This window comes from Aulonocara sp. 'chitande type north' Nkhata Bay, linkage group LG16 (genome assembly GCF_057382095.1).
Source record: "Aulonocara sp. 'chitande type north' Nkhata Bay isolate Kocher_YH1m ecotype deep benthic linkage group LG16, A_spYH_male_GT1.1, whole genome shotgun sequence".
Lineage (NCBI taxonomy): Eukaryota > Metazoa > Chordata > Actinopteri > Cichliformes > Cichlidae > Aulonocara > Aulonocara sp. 'chitande type north' Nkhata Bay.
Genome location: NC_141359.1, coordinates 18,110,680 through 18,129,391, shown reverse-complemented (window position 1 = coordinate 18,129,391; position 18,712 = coordinate 18,110,680). Strand labels below are relative to the sequence as shown.

Here is an 18,712-nt window from a genome sequence, read left to right as displayed (position 1 = left end):
GAAACCAGAAAAAAAAGCCACAGACAACAAAGTCACATTTATACCGACTGCAGTTTGACAGTGAGTCAGTGAGTGCTTTGGTCAAGAGCTTGAGACCAATTAGAAGCTATTACACACCAGCTCGTTCACAGCTAAGAGGGCTTCAAATGTATAGAGGGCCAGCTAGGACATGACTCTGCTTGTTTTTGTTGTTAATATCAAGAGGATTAAAGTTACACTAGGCTGAGGAAGCGTGTAGACGTGTACCTTTCCCTAAACAAGGCTGCTTTCTGCAGACCCCAAATCCATCCATCCAAATGGGCTTAATTCAGGTTAAACGGTTGCTGTGTGTGTGCTTTTGTGTGTCCGCTCATGTGCAAACAGTACAGTGAAGATTTGTGTTCAAGTTACTATGGGCATGAGTCACATCGTCTTTCAGAGCTGTGAGGAATTTCTATAGTGCTTCTTGTTGGCGCAACAGACACGACTATATTTAATTTGTTGGACTGGTGCAGTTAGAGTGTTGGGGATGTTATGTTTGGATACTTCTCAGCATTCAACCTTTCCACCCTTTCTGCTGCTCTCTGAGTTTCACGGACCTGTATAAAGTTCCTTGTGCTGAGTAAAAGCAACACTATGCTCAGGTCAGGTTGGACTTTAAATTCCCATATTGCACTTTTCTACTCTGCTTGAGCACTCGCGGGTTTAAAAAAAAGAATCAGCGCAGTTACTCACAAGTTGCTTTTTCCTTTTATTAAGCATGAATGTTTTAATTCCCATATGTAGGTAAACTGTCAGATAAGAAAAGATGAAAGGCAGATTTCTTTTCAGGGCTGTTTCGCAAATGATACACCAAATCATTATGGTTTTTAAAAAAATCAATGCATCACAACTCAAAATACACAATCTTGGTTGGTTTATTGTGCAGGTAATGTCTCAGTCTTTACACGCCATGAGTTTGAGAAGTAAAATTGACCACATCAAGCACTCAACTCTGAGGGAACAACAAACATTTAGAACAAGTTCTAAGCTGCTGTTGTGGTTAATTTCACCACATTTTCTTCACTCTTACTTTGAAATACCCATGTCTGATCAAGAAACAAGCATTTAACTGTGTAAAACTCGCCTCGCTGACTGTGAAGGACTTTAAATCAAATCTCAGCCAGAACAGAACAATTCAGTATCAAACAAAAATTACTGAAAGTCTGAAATGGCACAGAAACAACAAGACAAACATGCAGGAAAAAAGTCTACAGCCACTCTTACGTCAATCTTTTTTTTCCTTTACAGCTTCAGAGCAGCTAGCCTTTCCACCAAAAGCCTTTTCTTATGTCTTAACTGACTAGCTTCCCTGATTGCCTGCCACTTCTGCAGGTCCTCTTTGCTACAGGAAGAAGGCACTGAAGGGGTTTTCTGACTGGCTGATGAAGCGGAGCTCTGGCTCTGATCAGAACAGATTCTGAACTTTCGAATTAGCATGTCATCCGTTTCAGGACGGGTCTCCTTATCAACTTCATTCAGGTTCGGTATTGCTGCTTTATGAGTCAGGGGACATGGGGGGCAGAGGAGTCTGGACTTGAGGTCAGGAGGCAGTGCCCAAGGCTCTGGGATGGGCATCGGGGCATAGTTGTCAGGTGCTCCTGAGAGTGGTCGCTGTTGCTGTGCCTGCTGGGTTTTCTCCCTACGAAACACCACATCGTCCTGCTCAATGTCTGGGAACTCAGTTTCCTCGGCGCCTCCACGAACGGGTTTCTGGGTGACAATGTTGAGCTGCGGCTCAGAGGTGCAGCGGCGATGTCTGCAAGTCAGCAGAGTCTTCAGTTTAGCCAAGTTTGTGTTGGACTGGAAGGCAAGGGTTCGCCTGGCAAACATGTCATCATTCTCCAAGTCCGGGCAAATACTTTCATAATCAATGGGGTCCGGGGGCTCCCGGGGGTCTTGGCGCCCCAGGAGCATCCACTTCTCCCCTTTCACCAGTCTGGGACCTGAGGTGGGGTCCACAGGGGCAAATACCAGTGGGGGGGTCTCTAAGAGAGGGGACTTGGGATGCTGTGGAGGAGTGTGTGGTTGAACATGAGGACTGCAGAGTAGGCAGAAGGAGAGAAAAGGACAGAGAGGTGGTGAGTGCATGCGTGTGAACCGGATCAAAGAGCAAAAAAAGGAGGAAAAGATACAACAAGCAGCCACAGTGGTGACATTTGATTCAAACAGAAGTTGATCAAATGTGGATTTTACAGTCACACTGTTAGGAAATCAAACTGCAATGCTGCTTTCTACAAAAAAAAAAAGGAAAAAAGAAAAAGGAAAAAGTCTAGGCTTGAATAGGCTGTAATATAAATAGATTAATATTGACACAGCCTATTTCCACTAAGGTCAAAGGAAGCAAACTACATTATAAAGCATGTTAGGGCTGCTCCCGTCGCCTGAGGATACATTTTATCATTAGTATTATTTTCCAGGAGCTCGTCAGAAACAGAGCCCCAACAGGAGTCAGTTATATTTTCTTATAAAAATCTGGATGCTTTAAAATATTCCAGCATCATCACAATCATGCAGCTGTATCGACCTTTTCCCCACAACAAGGGTGGTGTGAGCTGAAGCCTCGTGTGTGCGGGTATGAGAGGGAGATGGGCCAGAGGGAGAGGGGGCGGAGGAGAGCCAGGGGCTGATGTCACAGTCTGAGTCATCTGACGAAGAGCCTGACTTCTTATGGCTACAGCCGACGAAAGAAGAAAGGACAGAGGAAGACAAAAGGTGGATGAAATTAGAGAAGAAACAACGGTAGGAAAAGTTAAAGGAAATATAGGCTGGAATCTGGAAAACAGTGAACCACAGAATCACAGATTTCTAATCTGAAAGGTTAGATTGGCATGCAGTTATTTAAGGTCAGCAAAATCAAGCTATAGATAGGAAGAAAGAAAGGATTGTGTATATATATGAGTATTAATGTATGCCCTCACACACCTGAAGCCTTGTATCTTCTTGTACCAGGGTCTCCTCTGAGAGCCCAGTTTGATCTTCTGAATGTGAATGTCTTCTTCTGGTGTCCAGAATTTGGGTAAGAACTTGTCATAAGATACACTACTTGTAGGCAGAGGTTTGATACCCATCTTACGGGCATAGAGATCATCTTGGACAGGGTCAGCATAGCCCACCTCATCATCCTCATCCTCAGAGTCGTCATATACCTCCCTGAACAAGCTGTCAGTGGACACGCCTCGGCGGTGGTCCACCCTCACTGAACCGTGCCGGGGGGGTTGCATTTCCCCTCTGCTGATGCTGCTGCTGCTCAAGAGAGACAGCCAACCACAAGTGTCAAAACCTTATTTTTTGGCACACAGGTCACACCAAAAAAAAAAAAAAGGATATATATATTTGTCCATCACAACAACCGCAAATGAAATGACGCAAGGAATATCAAACCAATGCAAGCTCAACGTCAAGCTGGGAGGCAAAAATTGATTTGTGGACTTGTCCTGCCAACTCAAATCACTCCTCCAAGCTGAAAAGAAGCAAATGAGGGCATGCTATATCTTTAAAAACGCAAAGCTCTTTGAACAAAAGCACCAAACTGAAGACTGCAAAATTGTTAGAGGCAGCACACTATGACAAAAAGCCACTGCTCATGGTTACAACTAACCATGCAAACTGAGGGTAAGAAAAGCATTCTTGTTTGCTTTTATCAAGCAGGCACATCAAAGTCACGCCGTTGCTTCATGTTCTCTGACCTGAGGCAGGCCACGTTTTGTTGAGGGACAACAGTGGGAGTTATAGTGACCTTGGGCAAGGTGTCCCCCCTGCCTCCAGCCACCCGTCCCCCAACCTGAGGACTGATGGGTAAGGCGAAGTTGGTGGGAGGAGCAGGGGAGGGGCTGTGGAAGCGCCTACTGGCCAGGTCATCCAGAACGAGATCGGGGTCCGGTCGGTCTGTGTCCGAGTCACTGCCACTTTCATACTCGCGGGCCCACTGGAGATGCGCGTCAGAGAAGGCACTCTGGGATACTTGACTGTCTCCGTAGCAGCCAGGGGACACCCTTATTTCACCAAGGCAGTCATTCCACAACAAAAATGAGAGACAACACCGTCGGCCATTCATAGACAACACAGCGATGAGAAAGGAGAAACAAAGAGCTACCGAGTAAACTTCAAGCCTTTGAAGCACGAACATGGAGTCAAGATATCTTTTGTTATAATAACCAAAAGGTAAGAGGAATAAAAAACAGCTCAGATGAGAAAGAGCACCTTCAAACAGAACAATGTGCATGGATTGTTGTGCTACCTGGTGAGAGAGCTTTCATCCTCTGCGAAACTGCTGCTGGCCCAGCTGCGCCGGTTGTCCTCATTACGTTCGGCCCGTTTCTTCCTTAGTGGAGCAGGCACGTAGCCAGAAGCTTTGTCTTTAGTGGGCAGGAACTGGTTAAACTGCGTGGTGGTTTTCGGTGCGACGACTGCCGACCGGCGGTAGCTGAGATTGTCCTTGTTCTCGGTCATCTTGAAGACAGAGTCTGCCTCGGTATCGCTACAACAACCTGGACCATGAAAGAGGAAAAACAGGTGTAAGGATTAGGGAAGAAAGTGGGAGAACAGAGAAAAGAGCGAGAGGAGTATATTGTGTGTTTTGGCGTGACTTTGGATGAGTAACAGAGGGGTGCAGGGTGTGGGGACAGAGGCCTCCTCATTTACAGGCCGGTGTGGACGGCTGTGGAATGTCTCACTGACCTCCACTGTGCATGGAGGAACTGCTCTGAGATCATCTGCCAGCAGTTTCCCCTTCTTTAAGTCAATATCATCACATGTTGGTATTCACTTTCAAAAGCATACCACTAGGTGGCAATAGGCATTTGTTTTCACAAATGGGTGTCAACTCTGTGGTTCTGAGGCAGTGTGTCTTCCCTGTTCACAAATATTTGAGTTTCTACACAGATGAGCTGGATTATAAATATTCAAGCAGAGAGACAATTTGAGAACAAACAAGCGAAAAGCGTGAGAACCACTCTCTAATGTCACGCTGTGTCCTGACAAATAATCAGCTTTAGGAAGATAAAAAGAAAGACGAAATTTGTCACCAAGATGTGGATGGAAATGAAATGATGTCTCCTACCCTCGCTGCTGCCTTTAAGAGTGGTGTCAGATGAGATGCTGTGGGGTCGGGAACCCAACGAATCCAAGCTGTCCAGGGAGTCGTCCCTCCTGTGTCTACCACCACCACCTCCTCCTCCTCCTCTCAGATGGGAGAGCTCCTCTCGCTCAGAGTACCAATTGTCTCCAAAACCGCTGTCTCGGACGTTGCTGCTTTTCTGACTGGAAGAATCCTGCAGAGCCTTTCACACACACACAAAAACATTCAGATAATAGGGTGCCAATTACAATATTTATCTCCACTGTGTGTGTGGTGAGATCTCCCAGGTAGAGAGTGAGTGGTCTGTTTTGTCTGGCCTCTCATTCTCGCAGACAAAGTTACTATAAGCATACGCTTCCATACCATATATAAAGGAGTGCCATTTAAATGGGATAACTTCACTGTTTTCTCTTCTCTCCCATCTTTGTCAAAATAAACAGTGTCACGATTCGCACGCCCTCGACGGCTGTGTTTACTGCGTGAAAAGAATGTCATCGCACATAAACGCATAAGCAAGCCCCAGACGAGCAAAAACTTGTCAACCACTTTAAAGAGAAAATGATTTTCACATCTGTAATCTGCCAAATCCTACCAGACAATGCGAGTCCGCAAAGCAAACTCAGCCTAACCCTGCGCCACTGAACTTGGATTATCGTGGCTAAACGTACAAAATACGCTGCATCCCACTGCTATTACTGAAAATCGGTGGAGAGGTCTTGCACACCAACCTATAAATCTATGTGAAAGCAAAGCGCCAAATTCAACACTGGCACAGGCACGGGCGGAAACGAGGCTTCTTCAAGAAAAGACGTGGCTATTTTCACTTGCAAAACTATGCGAACAGCATGTTGTAAACAACATTAAAATAGTTGAGTCAAGGGATCGGGTCTTTTATGACTCTACGTAGCTTTGGTTTTCGTGGCTAGCACACTGCGTCCCCCTCGGCCTATTGCTGTCATTCTTCTGCCTCATATTCTTCATACCAGGGAGGATACAGTAACAAGACAGCGGCTATAGAAGAGGATTTCTAGTCCTGCCATTTCTGCTGTCCACAAGGAAATTCAGCTCGTGTTTCATGAATGAGATAGAGAGAACACACTTCTGGGAATTTACCTTGTATAGTGCTGTGCCCAATAAACCCTCAAATGCCTTGAAGTTCAAGTAAGGTCCATCATAGAAGCAGTCACACTGAGCTCTTCTACCTAACCAGTAAATGGTGATCAATACCTGGAAAGAGAAAACAAAAGAGATTATACCTTCATTATTTTTATGAGAAACCTATATCTATACATCAGGTTATCACTACAGCTTTACCTGTACAAATGTCAGGGATCAATGTGCTGTGCAGTGCTAAAGCAGTCGATTGTTATGATAGTTGCAGCCCTGCTTTGATGAGGGTCAGATCACCTAGAGCCATGCTCTAATTTCCAGGCTCATCCAGAATACTCTGTTGTTGTTTGTCTGTGCATTTATATGCTGGACAGGAGACTGGTGCACTAAGGCAAACAGTAAACCAACAAAGCTATAACCCCATTACACATGATACCGTTTAAAGTGGCGTGTCAGCGCTTTGGTTTTTTATGTCAGAAAGTTATCACGGTTGGTGTTGACTTTTTTTTTTTTTTTTTTTTTACATAAAAAGGGGCAAACATCCTCTAGTGAACATGTATACATTCTTAATGAATTTAAAATTTTAAAAGTTATGAGGTGATCATTTGTCATTTTTTTCCTCAATTTATTCTGTAGATGCAAATAAATTGCAGTAGCTGTTTTTCGGCATTGCACCTAAATAAAATAAGGAGGAGAGGTTTACCTATCTCCTTGCATGACCCTCATTAAAGGAGGTTAAGTGTAGGAGGTTATGGCATTCTTGTGACCTGTGGAGTTAAGACTTTAAATGTCTAATCAATACATTCAAATTGTGAATCTGTGAAGCATTATCACGCGAGTCTCTCAGTTTCTTCCTCCTTTGTCTAACCTTCCAAAAATATGAGCAATAAAGCTCTATGTGGCATTATCTTTGCATTGGAATAAATATTTATAATGACAAACTATTATGGGATTCTATAAGCCAGTTGTAAAATATCTGAAAATGAATAAAATATATAAAATAAAATAAAAAACAAACAAAAAAAAACACTCACATTTTTCAGCCTCCTGCTGGTCTCTTGATCCCTGGGAGAAAAACAGAAGGTTCATGTGTATGAGAGAAGATGAAAGTAAAAAACAAAACAAAACAAAAAAAACACAGAGCATCGTTGTTGAGTTTATGTGTCGGGTAGTGAAAGAGCTGGAAACTGAGAGCACAATCCAGACTATTGCCAGCCTCGCTCTCACACAAAAGGCGGTGAGAAAAACAAACACATATTTGTGGGGGGAAAAGCCATGAAGTAAAATGTTGAGGCTTAACAATCCGTGTCACATCTGAGCACCTAATTTCAAGCTAATCGCAACATCTGAGCAATTGCGCTATCATTTAGTTAAACTTTAGGGACATAAATGGGTTCTTGGTCACGATGTGGAATAAAGATAAGCCCAGCAGCTGCTAATTTATCACCAAACAAGGCTCTGTTTAATATTTCACTCATATTTCTGGGGATTCAGAGTCAAACTGTGTCAGTAAGCCAACTTTCCCAGGAAACTGGAAGCTCCTGTGAAACCAAACAAAACTCACAGTCTCAAGCTGCAGCCTATTACCCTTGGTAGTCTGTGTACTTGTCACCTATCATGACCTTAATGTCTGTCTTGAGATGTTGGCAAACAGAAATGCATCATAAACAGTAACCATAATGATTTCACGAGAAGATTTACAGTCTGCTTTACATCTCCTGTTCACGTTGCACATTTCTGCATCTTTGTAATACCACAGGCAAACACACCTCTGTCTAACAATGAGAACTTGGGTTACAGCGAGACTTTTTCCATGCATGCCATGCATGCAATGTAACCAATAAACCTGCCAAGACAATGATGATGCTGTACATCAGTACCTAAAACCAGAAATGTTTAGGCTTCTATGGGTTTGCTGGGTTCAGATAAAGGAAACAAAGCAAGGACGGATATTTGAATCCATATTTTTCAGGCCAAAGGACAGAAAGGAACAACTGAATTGCTCAGTAGAGAAATAAGAGCTAAAAATAAACATGTAAATGCTGTTCTGAAGTACACTGCAGAGTACAGAGATACTGAGAGAAAATACTGTACTTTTTATTATTGTACTCTGAATGTATTTAATATATTTGGTTATTCTTAAGATTTTACATTGAAAACATTTTTTTTTACAACAAAAGCACCATGTAGGACTTAAACAGGTAGTTTCCAAACAAGCCAATGTCAGATGTTGCATATTCATCTGAGTGACCTCCCCCTTTTCATGGAATCAGATATATTGAATGAACTGTTCAAGAGTACATACCCAGTAACTTATTAAATTACTAAAAAAAAAAACCACTTTCTGTCAAGTTCATCATCATAAACTTTCAATTTCTTCCTCTGAAAGAGACCCATGAACTATAGTACCACACTGCATGTGGAAGAAGTAGCTCCGCTTGTGCTCTACAAACACCTTTTTATTTAACGGCTATTTAATTCCATTCAATTCAGTTTTACTTATATAGCACCAATTCTCATCAATAGTCGCCTTTATATTGTAAGGTAAAGACTAGAATATTAGAATATTAGACTCTATAATATTAGAAAGAAACTCTCACAATTACACGATGCCTATGAGCAAGCATTTGGCAACAGTGGAAAGGAAAAAAAATCCCCTTTATGCACTTTGTCTAACATTCATGCACCCACTCACACTCCAGTTTATGGATAGGGATCACTTCAGTGTTCCCACGTGTCAGCAATTAAACCACTGATGATCTGATTAGTAGATGACGTGCTTTACCTTCTTGAGTTGTAGCTTGTGGCTAGTGCAGTAGTTAACCCACTTGCCTTACATGCATATGAGCAAGACTAGGAGGAGAAAGTTTCCTGAAGTCACAAGCTGGTATACTCCTCACACTCCCTAGTTTATGTCAGGAATGGCATATGGTGTAAAACTCTGTATTTATTATGATAAACAGTATGTTGCTGACAATGCTTCTGTACTTCTGCTCGAGTATTTTTCCACTGCCGCCGGTACTTTTACCTATCTAAAGGCTCTAACACTTCTTTCACCACAAACAGCTGGATGGGAAGCTGATCAACTTTCCCACTAGCAAGCGTCATCTCACACCAGGGGTTTCCAAAATGCTGATTTGCCAACACTGCAAACTGAAATGGACATTTACCAGTTTGGAACACTGAGAAATATTTATGGCCCCAGTAAAAGAGATGGATAAAAAAAAATGCCCTTGTGTGGCTTGGAACATGGGCACAAAGTCTAAGATTATAGCAGCGGCAGCCAGGTCCAAAAAAGTGGGCGTTGTATACCAAAACTACCAGCATTTCTCGTAATGCCCATTTATACACGAGCAGAGAAGATAAAATGGGGCTATTTCTAGTTCTCTGGAGCCTCGGGACTTTGCTGTAGCTTGTTAGAATCAGCTGAGTACTCATATGATTGAGCACGGACACTGCTGGAGTCTGATGCACACCAGTTCTAAACAGAAAGTACAAGCTAGGAAAAAGATACTCTAAAGTAGTATAATCAGTTTATTGTGATTTATTAGGTTTCAAGGGGGGGAAAAAAAACAAACATTTGTGTTTTATGCTTCTTTTTTTATATGTATCGTGGCTGCTAAAATATATGCAAGTGTCTTCTTGTGTGTCAAAAGAGGTAAAAAGAGGTTATTCAGGAAGTCATATAGGATTGGTTTATGGTCCTATGAAAAACTATACATGCTATACAGTGAGCAAACAAAGCTCTGACAGGAAACCATCAAGCTTGACAAAATTATAAGACAGTCTTATCATTCACAAGTGTTATTTGCTACATGTTTACACAGACTTTTGCACCACCACACTTTTGGCCAAGGCAAAGAACACGTAACGACCAATCCCTCATCACTTCAGACGGCGTTCTTTAAACTTGCGCCGCACACAAGTACCCAAGACAACACGTAGGCAAGTCAGCAACGTCTACTACACAGCCATTGGAAAGATAAACACAAGCCTCTACAACCAAATCAAAATTAGTTTTTCCCCAACAAGATGTTTTTATTTACATGGCACAGTTTCAGCTATTACTATCAGCTACTTTAATTTGACCTAAAGGAGTCGAATAGTAAATGCTGCCAAAATTGAGAAAAAGGAGACAAAAGGGCAGAAAGAAGTCAGATAAACTGAAGAAACACAAACAAATATTCAAATGTTACACAAATAACTTTCTAAGAGAGAGCAAAGGAAATTATCTAATTCAATCACTTCCCTGTGTTGTAACAGAGGCAGAACGATAGACTAAGTAGATAATAATAAAATCTACAGATAAATGTATTCCAACCTGTATCTGTCTCTAGTATCAGTCTGTTTACAGCCAATAACGACATCAAACCAGCTCGACCTCTCAAACCAAACACCAAAACTAAATTAGTGGGTGTGAAAGCGCAATCAGAGAGCATACCTCTGCAATGAAGATTACTTGCTCAGCCGCAATCCATAAATCCACATGTAACAGCATTCATCTATGTTCTTTGAGATTTAAATACAGACCCAGACAATCCCCAGCAGTACCCCCCCAAAAAAGAAAAAAAGACAGACACAAGGAGAGTTAAAATAGAGGAATCAGCTGTGGGTGAAACAGTGTCAGACATCATTGTGTCGTACTTATCAGGCACACTGCAGCCTTTGTGAGCGAGGAAACAGGGTGAGGCTGGTATTTCTCTCTCCAAGTTAACTACAGGGCACAAATATAACCCTTGTGTTGCCCTTTTACAGCCAGGGCTGTGTCAGTGGTGTAGAAACTTTATTGGCCTCTCAGCATCATCGCTCGTTTGGTTTCCCAATCTGCCCACGGTTCACGCAACGCTGTGACAAACAGTGATGGCATTGCCATATATTATACTATGGAACCAGAAGGTGCAGTTCCAGCTCGCTGAACCACACCCGAAACAACAACACACCGGGCACTGCGTCTGACTCCTTTGCCCCGAGTTCCAAACATTCAGATTTTCACAGTGAGCTTCAAAGTACTACCACAGTACACACAGAATGGGGTACAATACACACTGGTGGTGAAGAAATTCTGATAACAAGCTATGTAATCTGTACACATTTCTCTGGGAAACAACACTTTCCTTCAAATATGTGGTTTCTTATGCCATTGCATAAGAAAATACACACAGAGGTCACAATGCTTATTGATTATTTAGAAGAAGCTATTAACATTCCTCAGAGGACAATGCACCTGTCAATCTTGTGCAGTTGTTTTCTCTCTTTTTTTGGGTTGCAGAGCAGTCAATAATTTGCTTAATCAAACAGTGGAAAACAAATGAGACTTTGGACCCCTCTCTGTGGGGGACTTGTTCTGTCAGTTACTGGAAGTCACAGAGCAAAGCGATCACAACAGCGAGAGCAATTTGCAAATTCCACTATAAACGTTGTGCATTCAGAAAGCACTTAAATACATGTAGGCTAGCAAAGGCATCATCATAAAACTATGGTTTATGGACGGGCTGAAACTCATTGAACAATCTCTAAATCCTTAGGGCCTTATAAAACGGATTTAAATAAATTTTCATTTTAAGTTCAATTTAAACAAAAATCAACAAACAACTTTTTTCTTATTTTAAAAAATCCTAACTTTTGAGTGAAAAAAAACCCTCTAAGCCAAGCTTATATATTTGAAGCAAGTTATTTTCTGCTGGTTATGTTTGGGACATGTACACAACCGCGTCGTAGCAATGCTGCTGAATTTCTATATCGGATCTAATAGTCCACAGGATGTAGCTAATTTTGAATAGTGCGCTTTTGGAGGGAATGATTAATCCTCAGCCTCATCCTGTGGACAGTTGATAGTTGGTCATAAATAGATGTGAATCACAGTTTGCGATCATGAATCAGATTCAGTCTGGTACTACGTGCTTAAGAAACAGTAACTTGGCTTCGGTTTAACACGTGGACGATACGAGGCAGGACACTGTCCCCTCTTATCTTTCAGTATCTGTATCACAACAGTTTGTGATGCCTATTAACACTTTTTGACATTGTGTTTGTGACTGATAAAAGTCATTATCATAAAAAAGGTTTCATAACACAATGCAATACAGCACTGAACGTGCTAGAACCAGTACTACAATTGCAAAGCTCAAAGGTCAGGCCAAACATCCAATACGCTTTTATGGTGATCGTAATGCGGGCGGGCACGAATTAAATAAAGCCTTCCTTGTGTGCGGCGTCATGCAAACTGTCACTGTGCCTTGTTAATAACTGTATTTTAAGCACCTTACATCTATTTGTCAAACTGGATGCCGAGGACATTTCAGCCTAGACGACTGATCAGCAAAAACACGTTGCAGAGAATTTCTTGGTCTGCTAACAAATAGAAAACTCGATTTGTCATTTCAGTTTCGTTTTATATATCAGTCAGTTCATTCTGCTTCATCTTTCTGCTGCAAAACATTTCAGGTAACTAATGCAAAATGGGAAAGTTTAAATCTAAATGGCAAAAAAATTTAAAAATAAACGTCCGGTTTATCTGCAAGTGAAAGCAACACAGAGCAACCAAGAGACAGAATAACAACCTAATTGCTGCTGAACAGCAAAAAACAGTGAAGCTGAGCGAAGCACCTGTCAGACTGGGTTTAAGGGAGTGGAGGTTGGACAAACACCAGGGGTAAAGACAGCTGATAGAGACAACTTTCTCTCCCTCGCTCTGTGTGTGTGTGTGAGCTCTCAGTGCCTCATTTGCTTAGCCTCTGATAAGCACCAGCACCATAAAACCATTGGCTGCTTGTATGCAGCCTTGTTTGGGAAGATATCCTCATGTTACTCCTGGTGCGCGCTCTCTCTCTTTGTAAGTCAGAAATGCTGCAAGCGAAATTTTTACCCAGCAGGCCAAATTTTATTCCTTCTTGCATAAAAAGAATTCTGGGCATAATTAAAACCTGCTGAATTTAAGAGCAGGAATGACTCGTGCACTCAAGAATGTGTAACTGAATATATACAAACACAAACACACGCAGGTGTACTATGAAGACCACAAGCAAGGGGAGGCTGCAAACTATAAAAAGCTCCTTTACTGGTGTCCTGATACCATTCCAATCAGTCCTGCTTCTCAAAGTGACCCCAGATGCTAAAAATAGGATAGCGAGAACAGTCTTACAAAACCCCAGCACGCAGATGGACAAGGCGGCAAAGAGCTGAGCTCAAGTATACTCTAAGAAGTATACTTTTTATTATATGTCTGCGTGACAGAGTCAGCTGCTAATATGCTAGAGTGACTTTTAGTCAGCTATCACTGCATGAGTATCGTTTCTCCAGCTTGTTACTGTCGCACGAAATTTACCACTAGCATCATGGGAAAAGTTATGTAAAGAAGGAAGTGACTGAGAGCATGGTGTAAGACGTATCACAGAATTATCTTTATGAGAGTGACAGGCAAAGATATCTTAAGGCAGCTTGTTCTCTGGTGTAGAGGTGAGGGTGTGTCTTCATAAAAGGTAGGCAGATTTGTTTGTTTAAAGCCCATATACCACTTTACAGTACACCTGTCTGCATGTATGCCTTTTTGATTTACGTGGTTTCGACAATAGCTGTCAGCGGTGGCGAAAAACCGCTTAGGTGAATTATGGGAAAAATGCAACATCTCGAAGGAACACCCCAAATTAAGGGCTACTTTGTGTTTACATTAAGTGAAACACAAAGAGGTGAAGCCCCTCTGAATATACATGCTGCATTTTTACACCTTCACCATGGATTATTTTGTCACCCAAAGTGATGTATTTGCTAATAAGGGCTTATCTGCGTCAAGCTTAACGACCTGCAGGTATTGCTGTTAAAGCACTTTTTTTAAATGCTTGCGCAGCACAGAGAGGGTGCCACAGAGGATGGACAGTACGCCGAGCCCTGCTTCGCTTCCCCCTGAAGGCACACCTGTGCGAAAGATGAACAGGTTGTTCAACATACCGCGCGCTTCTCTGGCGGGGCATTCAACTGACACAAAAGCAACTGTGTGAAAAAACTAATAAACACAGCAGCAGGGTACTGATAATGCGCGAGGCTTCTCTTTAATTAACAATCACAACGACGAGTCTTTAAAATCTATACCCTGCACCAGTAAGTGCTCAGTTACTGTCACGACTAGGATTTTGCAACCGGAATCATGACATTTGTATTGAATGGAAATTAATTTGACCTGATACTTTACAATCAGATTACACATTCTTACTACTGTGTGTTTTTTTTTTATCAACAGTTGGATCTCCCACACTTTAAAGAAACTCATGTACCTCGGCAGGTGTATAACAGCAGGAGAAAATATGTACTGAAAATAGAGTTGACCTTTTTTTAACAGCAGCTTGAATCGTGGCTCACATGAGAACCCATGTCCCTTACAGTATCTGTGAAAGCTACAATGAATCATTCAGCCTCTCTGTGGGAGATTAAGTTGATTCAATCAAGGAAGAAGCAAAAACACGAGTGGGTCTCGGCTTTTGTCTCTTGCATGATTGCATCACAGGTCTGTGAATGATGAGTACAGGCATCAAAGTGTTTGTGCCAATGCTCTGAAAGCTTAAAACTTACTTGACTGTGACTCTTGAGGACAAGTCTTGAAGATCTCCGGGGTGAAAGAGCTGCGCTTCCTTTAGTCCAAGCTTCCCGCAGGCCTTGAGGAAGACGTTAAGGTTGTCCTGGGTAAAGAACAAAGCAGGGATGAGGTCTGTCCACCTTTAGAGGCAAAGAATAATCACTCAGGAATTCAGTGGCAGGGACACAACCTACAAGTGATTGCTTCCAAAGTTCATGTCACAGAGCAGAAGTGGATTGGGAGGAGCATGTGCGTAGCAAATAAGAAGTGACCCATGGCAGGACACAAACACACATGCAGTGGGTGGGGGGAGGAGGCAGCCTGACAAGAGCTGAGTGACAGCAGCAGAGCCACCTGTGGGTTGCGTTAGGGTAGGGAAAACAGCCAAACCAGGAAGAATGACATCAGAGGTTTGCACAAGTCCCACCCAGCCAGGAGCTGGAGAGCAAAAGTGACGCACGCGGCAGCACGCTGCCTGTTGCACTCTTTTCTCACACCCTGAAACTGTCCCCTCCCCTCTGTGCCAAGCCCTTTATTCGAGAATACCTGTGGAATCTGTGGGGTGGTGGTGTATTTTTGAGACATTAGGTTGCTATGAAACCTTAAGTCGGGTGACAGAAACGGATAAATATTTCCCTGAAGCGATTCTTCAGAGGACATGGGAGTGGAAGGACTGCTTTTTTTTTTGTTTCCCCCGTACATTGTGTCAATCACTTTACGGTTTGCGTGTACGTACACGATTTGGACAGGTGTGTGGGCATGATGCAGGAAAGCAAAAATACATTTTGCTCCAAACATATACACACAACTCAGACATTTCAAGCAAATCAACCACACAAGCACCATTCTTTTCCGGTCTCGTGACTTTTCCAGTTGTAATCCCAACTGTCCTGTTTGTAAGGCTGCACTTCCCATTGGGACAGCACTGCTTATGAGGGCTTTCATGTAATCATACATGGTTTCAACATGGGCTGAAATAATTAAGGGGTAGCTAGTTCTATATTTAAATGGCAAACATGCTTATTAGCAAATGGAGGAAGAGAGTTCGCCTCCCAGTGGATGTGAGCTAACAGTTTTGCCTGTCCCTCTGCAGTACTTTGATGGGCTTTATAGGCTACAACCATTACAAGTCATACATCAGCACTTCACCTACTGTATGCAAGAGGTACAGAATAGCACAATCTCCCAGACTGAGATATCGTGACGAATACGACTGAGTAACTCAGGAGATAACACTGATTCTGGCTGCTTAAAGGGACAGATAGGGCCTTTGGTGCTTTTTATCTTCCATCTAGATTGATTAAGTGTGAGTTGATCACTACTTGAGATTTAAGCTATTGTGATGTCGTCTTTCTGTTGAATATAATGCAATCAGATGGCGCTTGCCTTGGACCACTCATAGGGCCAAAAACTATTTTTTGAAAACTCTGCAGCAATGTCTGTTTTCAAGAAGAAAAAAAATGCACAGGCCTTGTTGAATGTCATGTCATTTTGTGTTACTGATTGGTACAACATGTACCTTTCAGAAAAAACAAAGCATACTTTTAGCTGCTTTAATTTGCCTCACTAGGGTGAGGCAAACAACAAGACAGCTTTCAAGTACAGGCACTCTGAATGTTAGATTGGAATTTTAAAAACTTGCATTACAAATTATGTTTAAAGACGAGACAATAAATATGGTTTAAAGGAAGTGTAACACAGCCCAGATCATGTTTTCAACAGTGAAGTGAGGAATTGTTAATATTTTATTTGTTTCCCAGGAAAATGTCTAATTCGGTTAAAGTTTGAGAAGTATCATGGTGTTTTTTCAAATGCAGCAAATATCTGCAGTGGCATGAATTATGAAACACAGCTTTATTCATCATACAACCTGGTAACCCATCAGCCCATCCAAAGCCTCCTAAAAAGTGACTGGACAATAAAACTAAGCCTACGAACAGACTACAGATGGAAACCAGAATATTTGTGCAAACAACAATTTTGTTGCATATATGAACATATTCATATGTAAAATCTCTTTAGAGAAAATATTCAGCGATAACTGAGTCTGTTAGCATGATCCCTTTACTTAGCCTTAATTAACTAAAGTGGCATCCAAAACTAACTATAGAAGGAACTGAGTTTGTAATCTGTGTCCATTATCTAAATAGTGACTATATTTGTTATAATAAGTTAACTGGTAATGTTATTCAGTACTTTATATGCTAAACTGTTAACGTGCAGATCTCATAACATATATCCCACTCAATCCCAGAAAATGGGATTAAGGCAAATAAAATTCTAGTTCTATATCTTTTGGTATGTTAATTAACTACAAAGAGCATTATGAACAAACTAAAAGCCCCCGCCCCCCCAATAGATCAGTCCCAGAACATGCAGAGATAATGATGTTGAAGGAATTTTATGCTGACTTGTGCCTGCATATAATCCTGCTAAATATGCTGTACCCATCCAGCAGCCTCTAATCCTCTCATGCAAACTCGAGGATCCTGATTTAAGCACTTCGCTCCAAGAAACGGAAAGCTTCTTCATCCCTTCTGGTCGCATTATGGCCACGCCATTTCTTTCACTGCTCTCTTTGTCTACAATAATTCCCCTCAACTGACCCCTTCCAGTGCTTTAAAGAACAAGGAAAGTTATGATTAAAATATCAGGCTACACAGTTTCAAAACCTGTGACAATAAACCAAGAGGAGATTGAATACTTGAAATACCGTCTCTCCTCAAACGGGCTCAATAAAGGGCCCACACGTCTCAAAAGTCGGATCCAGTCATAACATGCACGCATACAACGCAAACACAGTAACAAAACATGGTCAAATACCGTTCATTGCACAGACAATTACACATTTAGATGAGTAAAGACACCCTAAAGGCCATTGAAACTGTTTATCCTCTCCATCCTCCCCCAACTACCTCAACTCACCAAGGAGTTGGTGTGTGCTGGAGCAGCCACTGACATGCCAATTACGGTGTATTTATGGTCTGCACTTTAGTGGGCAGATGGAGTCATCCTTAACTCCCTCCCTCTGGCTTTGCCCCAGTGGGCCTCAGATCCAGGCCCACATTCGTGCAGTTCGCTGCCCAACCACACAACTGCCGCCTTCCTGCTAAGCACTGGTAAAAGCAGAACCAGGCTTGAACCGGGCTTCCATGGCCCAAACCCACATCTCACTCAGCAACAGTCAGAGGAGTTTGCTGACATGAGAAACATTCCCCTGGACACAAGTGAAAGCAAAGAATAGGCCAGAGACTGGAGCCAATGTTGCTAAATATTCTGCAAAACTGGAGATTTACTGTTTTTCTCTCTCTCCTTCGTTCCTTCTTTGGTCTTTTTTGCTCTGCCCAAACTTGAGGCTGGTATTGATTTAGAGTACTGACAATCCCACAGATAGCAAATCTCAAACCCCACTTATAAGTCTAAAAGTTGAAAATACTCATATTTGAGTGGTAATGAGGCACGTTTGCAAGGAACAAAATGATTCAAATCATGCTGTATCTACTCTGCAAAATGAAAAAAGAAACAAAAGAAAAATAGTGTTACTCTTGCTCTTTGTCCACTGCTTCTGGCTTTTCTTCCAGATCTATATTTCTAAGTTGTGTAACAGAAGATGAATGGACAAACACAGAAATGTTCAGAAAATAGCAAACTTCCAACTAAAAAACCACCTCCCTCCACCACCACCAACAACAACAACACCACCAAAGACCACACTTATTGCTATTAAAAGAGACGCGAGATAGGGGGAAAAAGTGAGAGTACTTGGAGAGGAAATATATTCTCGCATCAGTGAGACTGAGTAATGTTCGTCTGGAGAACTTTCCACTTTTCTCCATGTGGTTGGCAGTCACTGATAGCCTCGAGCCAACCAGAAGCCTTCACATTTGCGAGAGAATTTATGATCAGGTGGTTTCAGGTTTATGTCCAGGTCTCGGAAA

The 18,712-nt window shown here is 42.1% G+C and overlaps 2 protein-coding genes across 12 annotated transcripts in view; both read right to left on the bottom strand.

Moving 5' to 3' along the window:
- lmo7a (LIM domain 7a) overlaps positions 1 to 18,712 on the bottom strand; it is a 50,138-nt gene that overhangs the window by 17,390 nt on the left and 14,036 nt on the right. For all 11 annotated transcript variants that reach the window (XM_086265525.1, XM_086265533.1, XM_086265523.1 and 8 more), the window contains exons 5-9: positions 14,771 to 14,877; positions 7,243 to 7,273; positions 6,212 to 6,325; positions 5,081 to 5,300; positions 4,259 to 4,508 (exon numbers count right to left, since the gene is read on the bottom strand). In XM_086265525.1, coding sequence (XP_086121651.1) covers positions 4,259 to 4,508; positions 5,081 to 5,300; positions 6,212 to 6,325; positions 7,243 to 7,273; positions 14,771 to 14,877 — 722 coding nt within the window. The remainder of the gene's footprint in view (positions 1 to 4,258; positions 4,509 to 5,080; positions 5,301 to 6,211; positions 6,326 to 7,242; positions 7,274 to 14,770; positions 14,878 to 18,712) is intronic.
- On the bottom strand, positions 7 to 3,665 carry LOC147311280 (LIM domain only protein 7-like). Its single transcript, XM_086265534.1, has 3 exons — positions 2,944 to 3,665; positions 2,546 to 2,692; positions 7 to 2,059 (listed from the first exon to the last, which is right to left on the bottom strand). Exons 1-3 carry the CDS (start codon positions 3,240 to 3,242, stop codon positions 1,264 to 1,266), a joined length of 1,242 nt encoding a protein of 413 aa, XP_086121660.1. The 5' UTR covers positions 3,243 to 3,665; the 3' UTR covers positions 7 to 1,263.

Bases quoted from the DNA above. Each gene is read 5' to 3' on its own strand.
- LOC147311280 (XM_086265534.1), bottom strand. From the start codon at position 3,242: ATGCAACCCCCCCGGCACGGTTCAGTGAGGGTGGACCACCGCCGAGGC. The intron at 2,693-2,943 runs GTGTGTGAGGGC...CGTCGGCTGTAG, and splicing joins AAGAAGATACAAGGCTTCAG to CCATAAGAAGTCAGGCTCTT. The intron at 2,060-2,545 runs GTCGATACAGCT...CCTACTCTGCAG, and splicing joins ACCCTTGTTGTGGGGAAAAG to TCCTCATGTTCAACCACACA.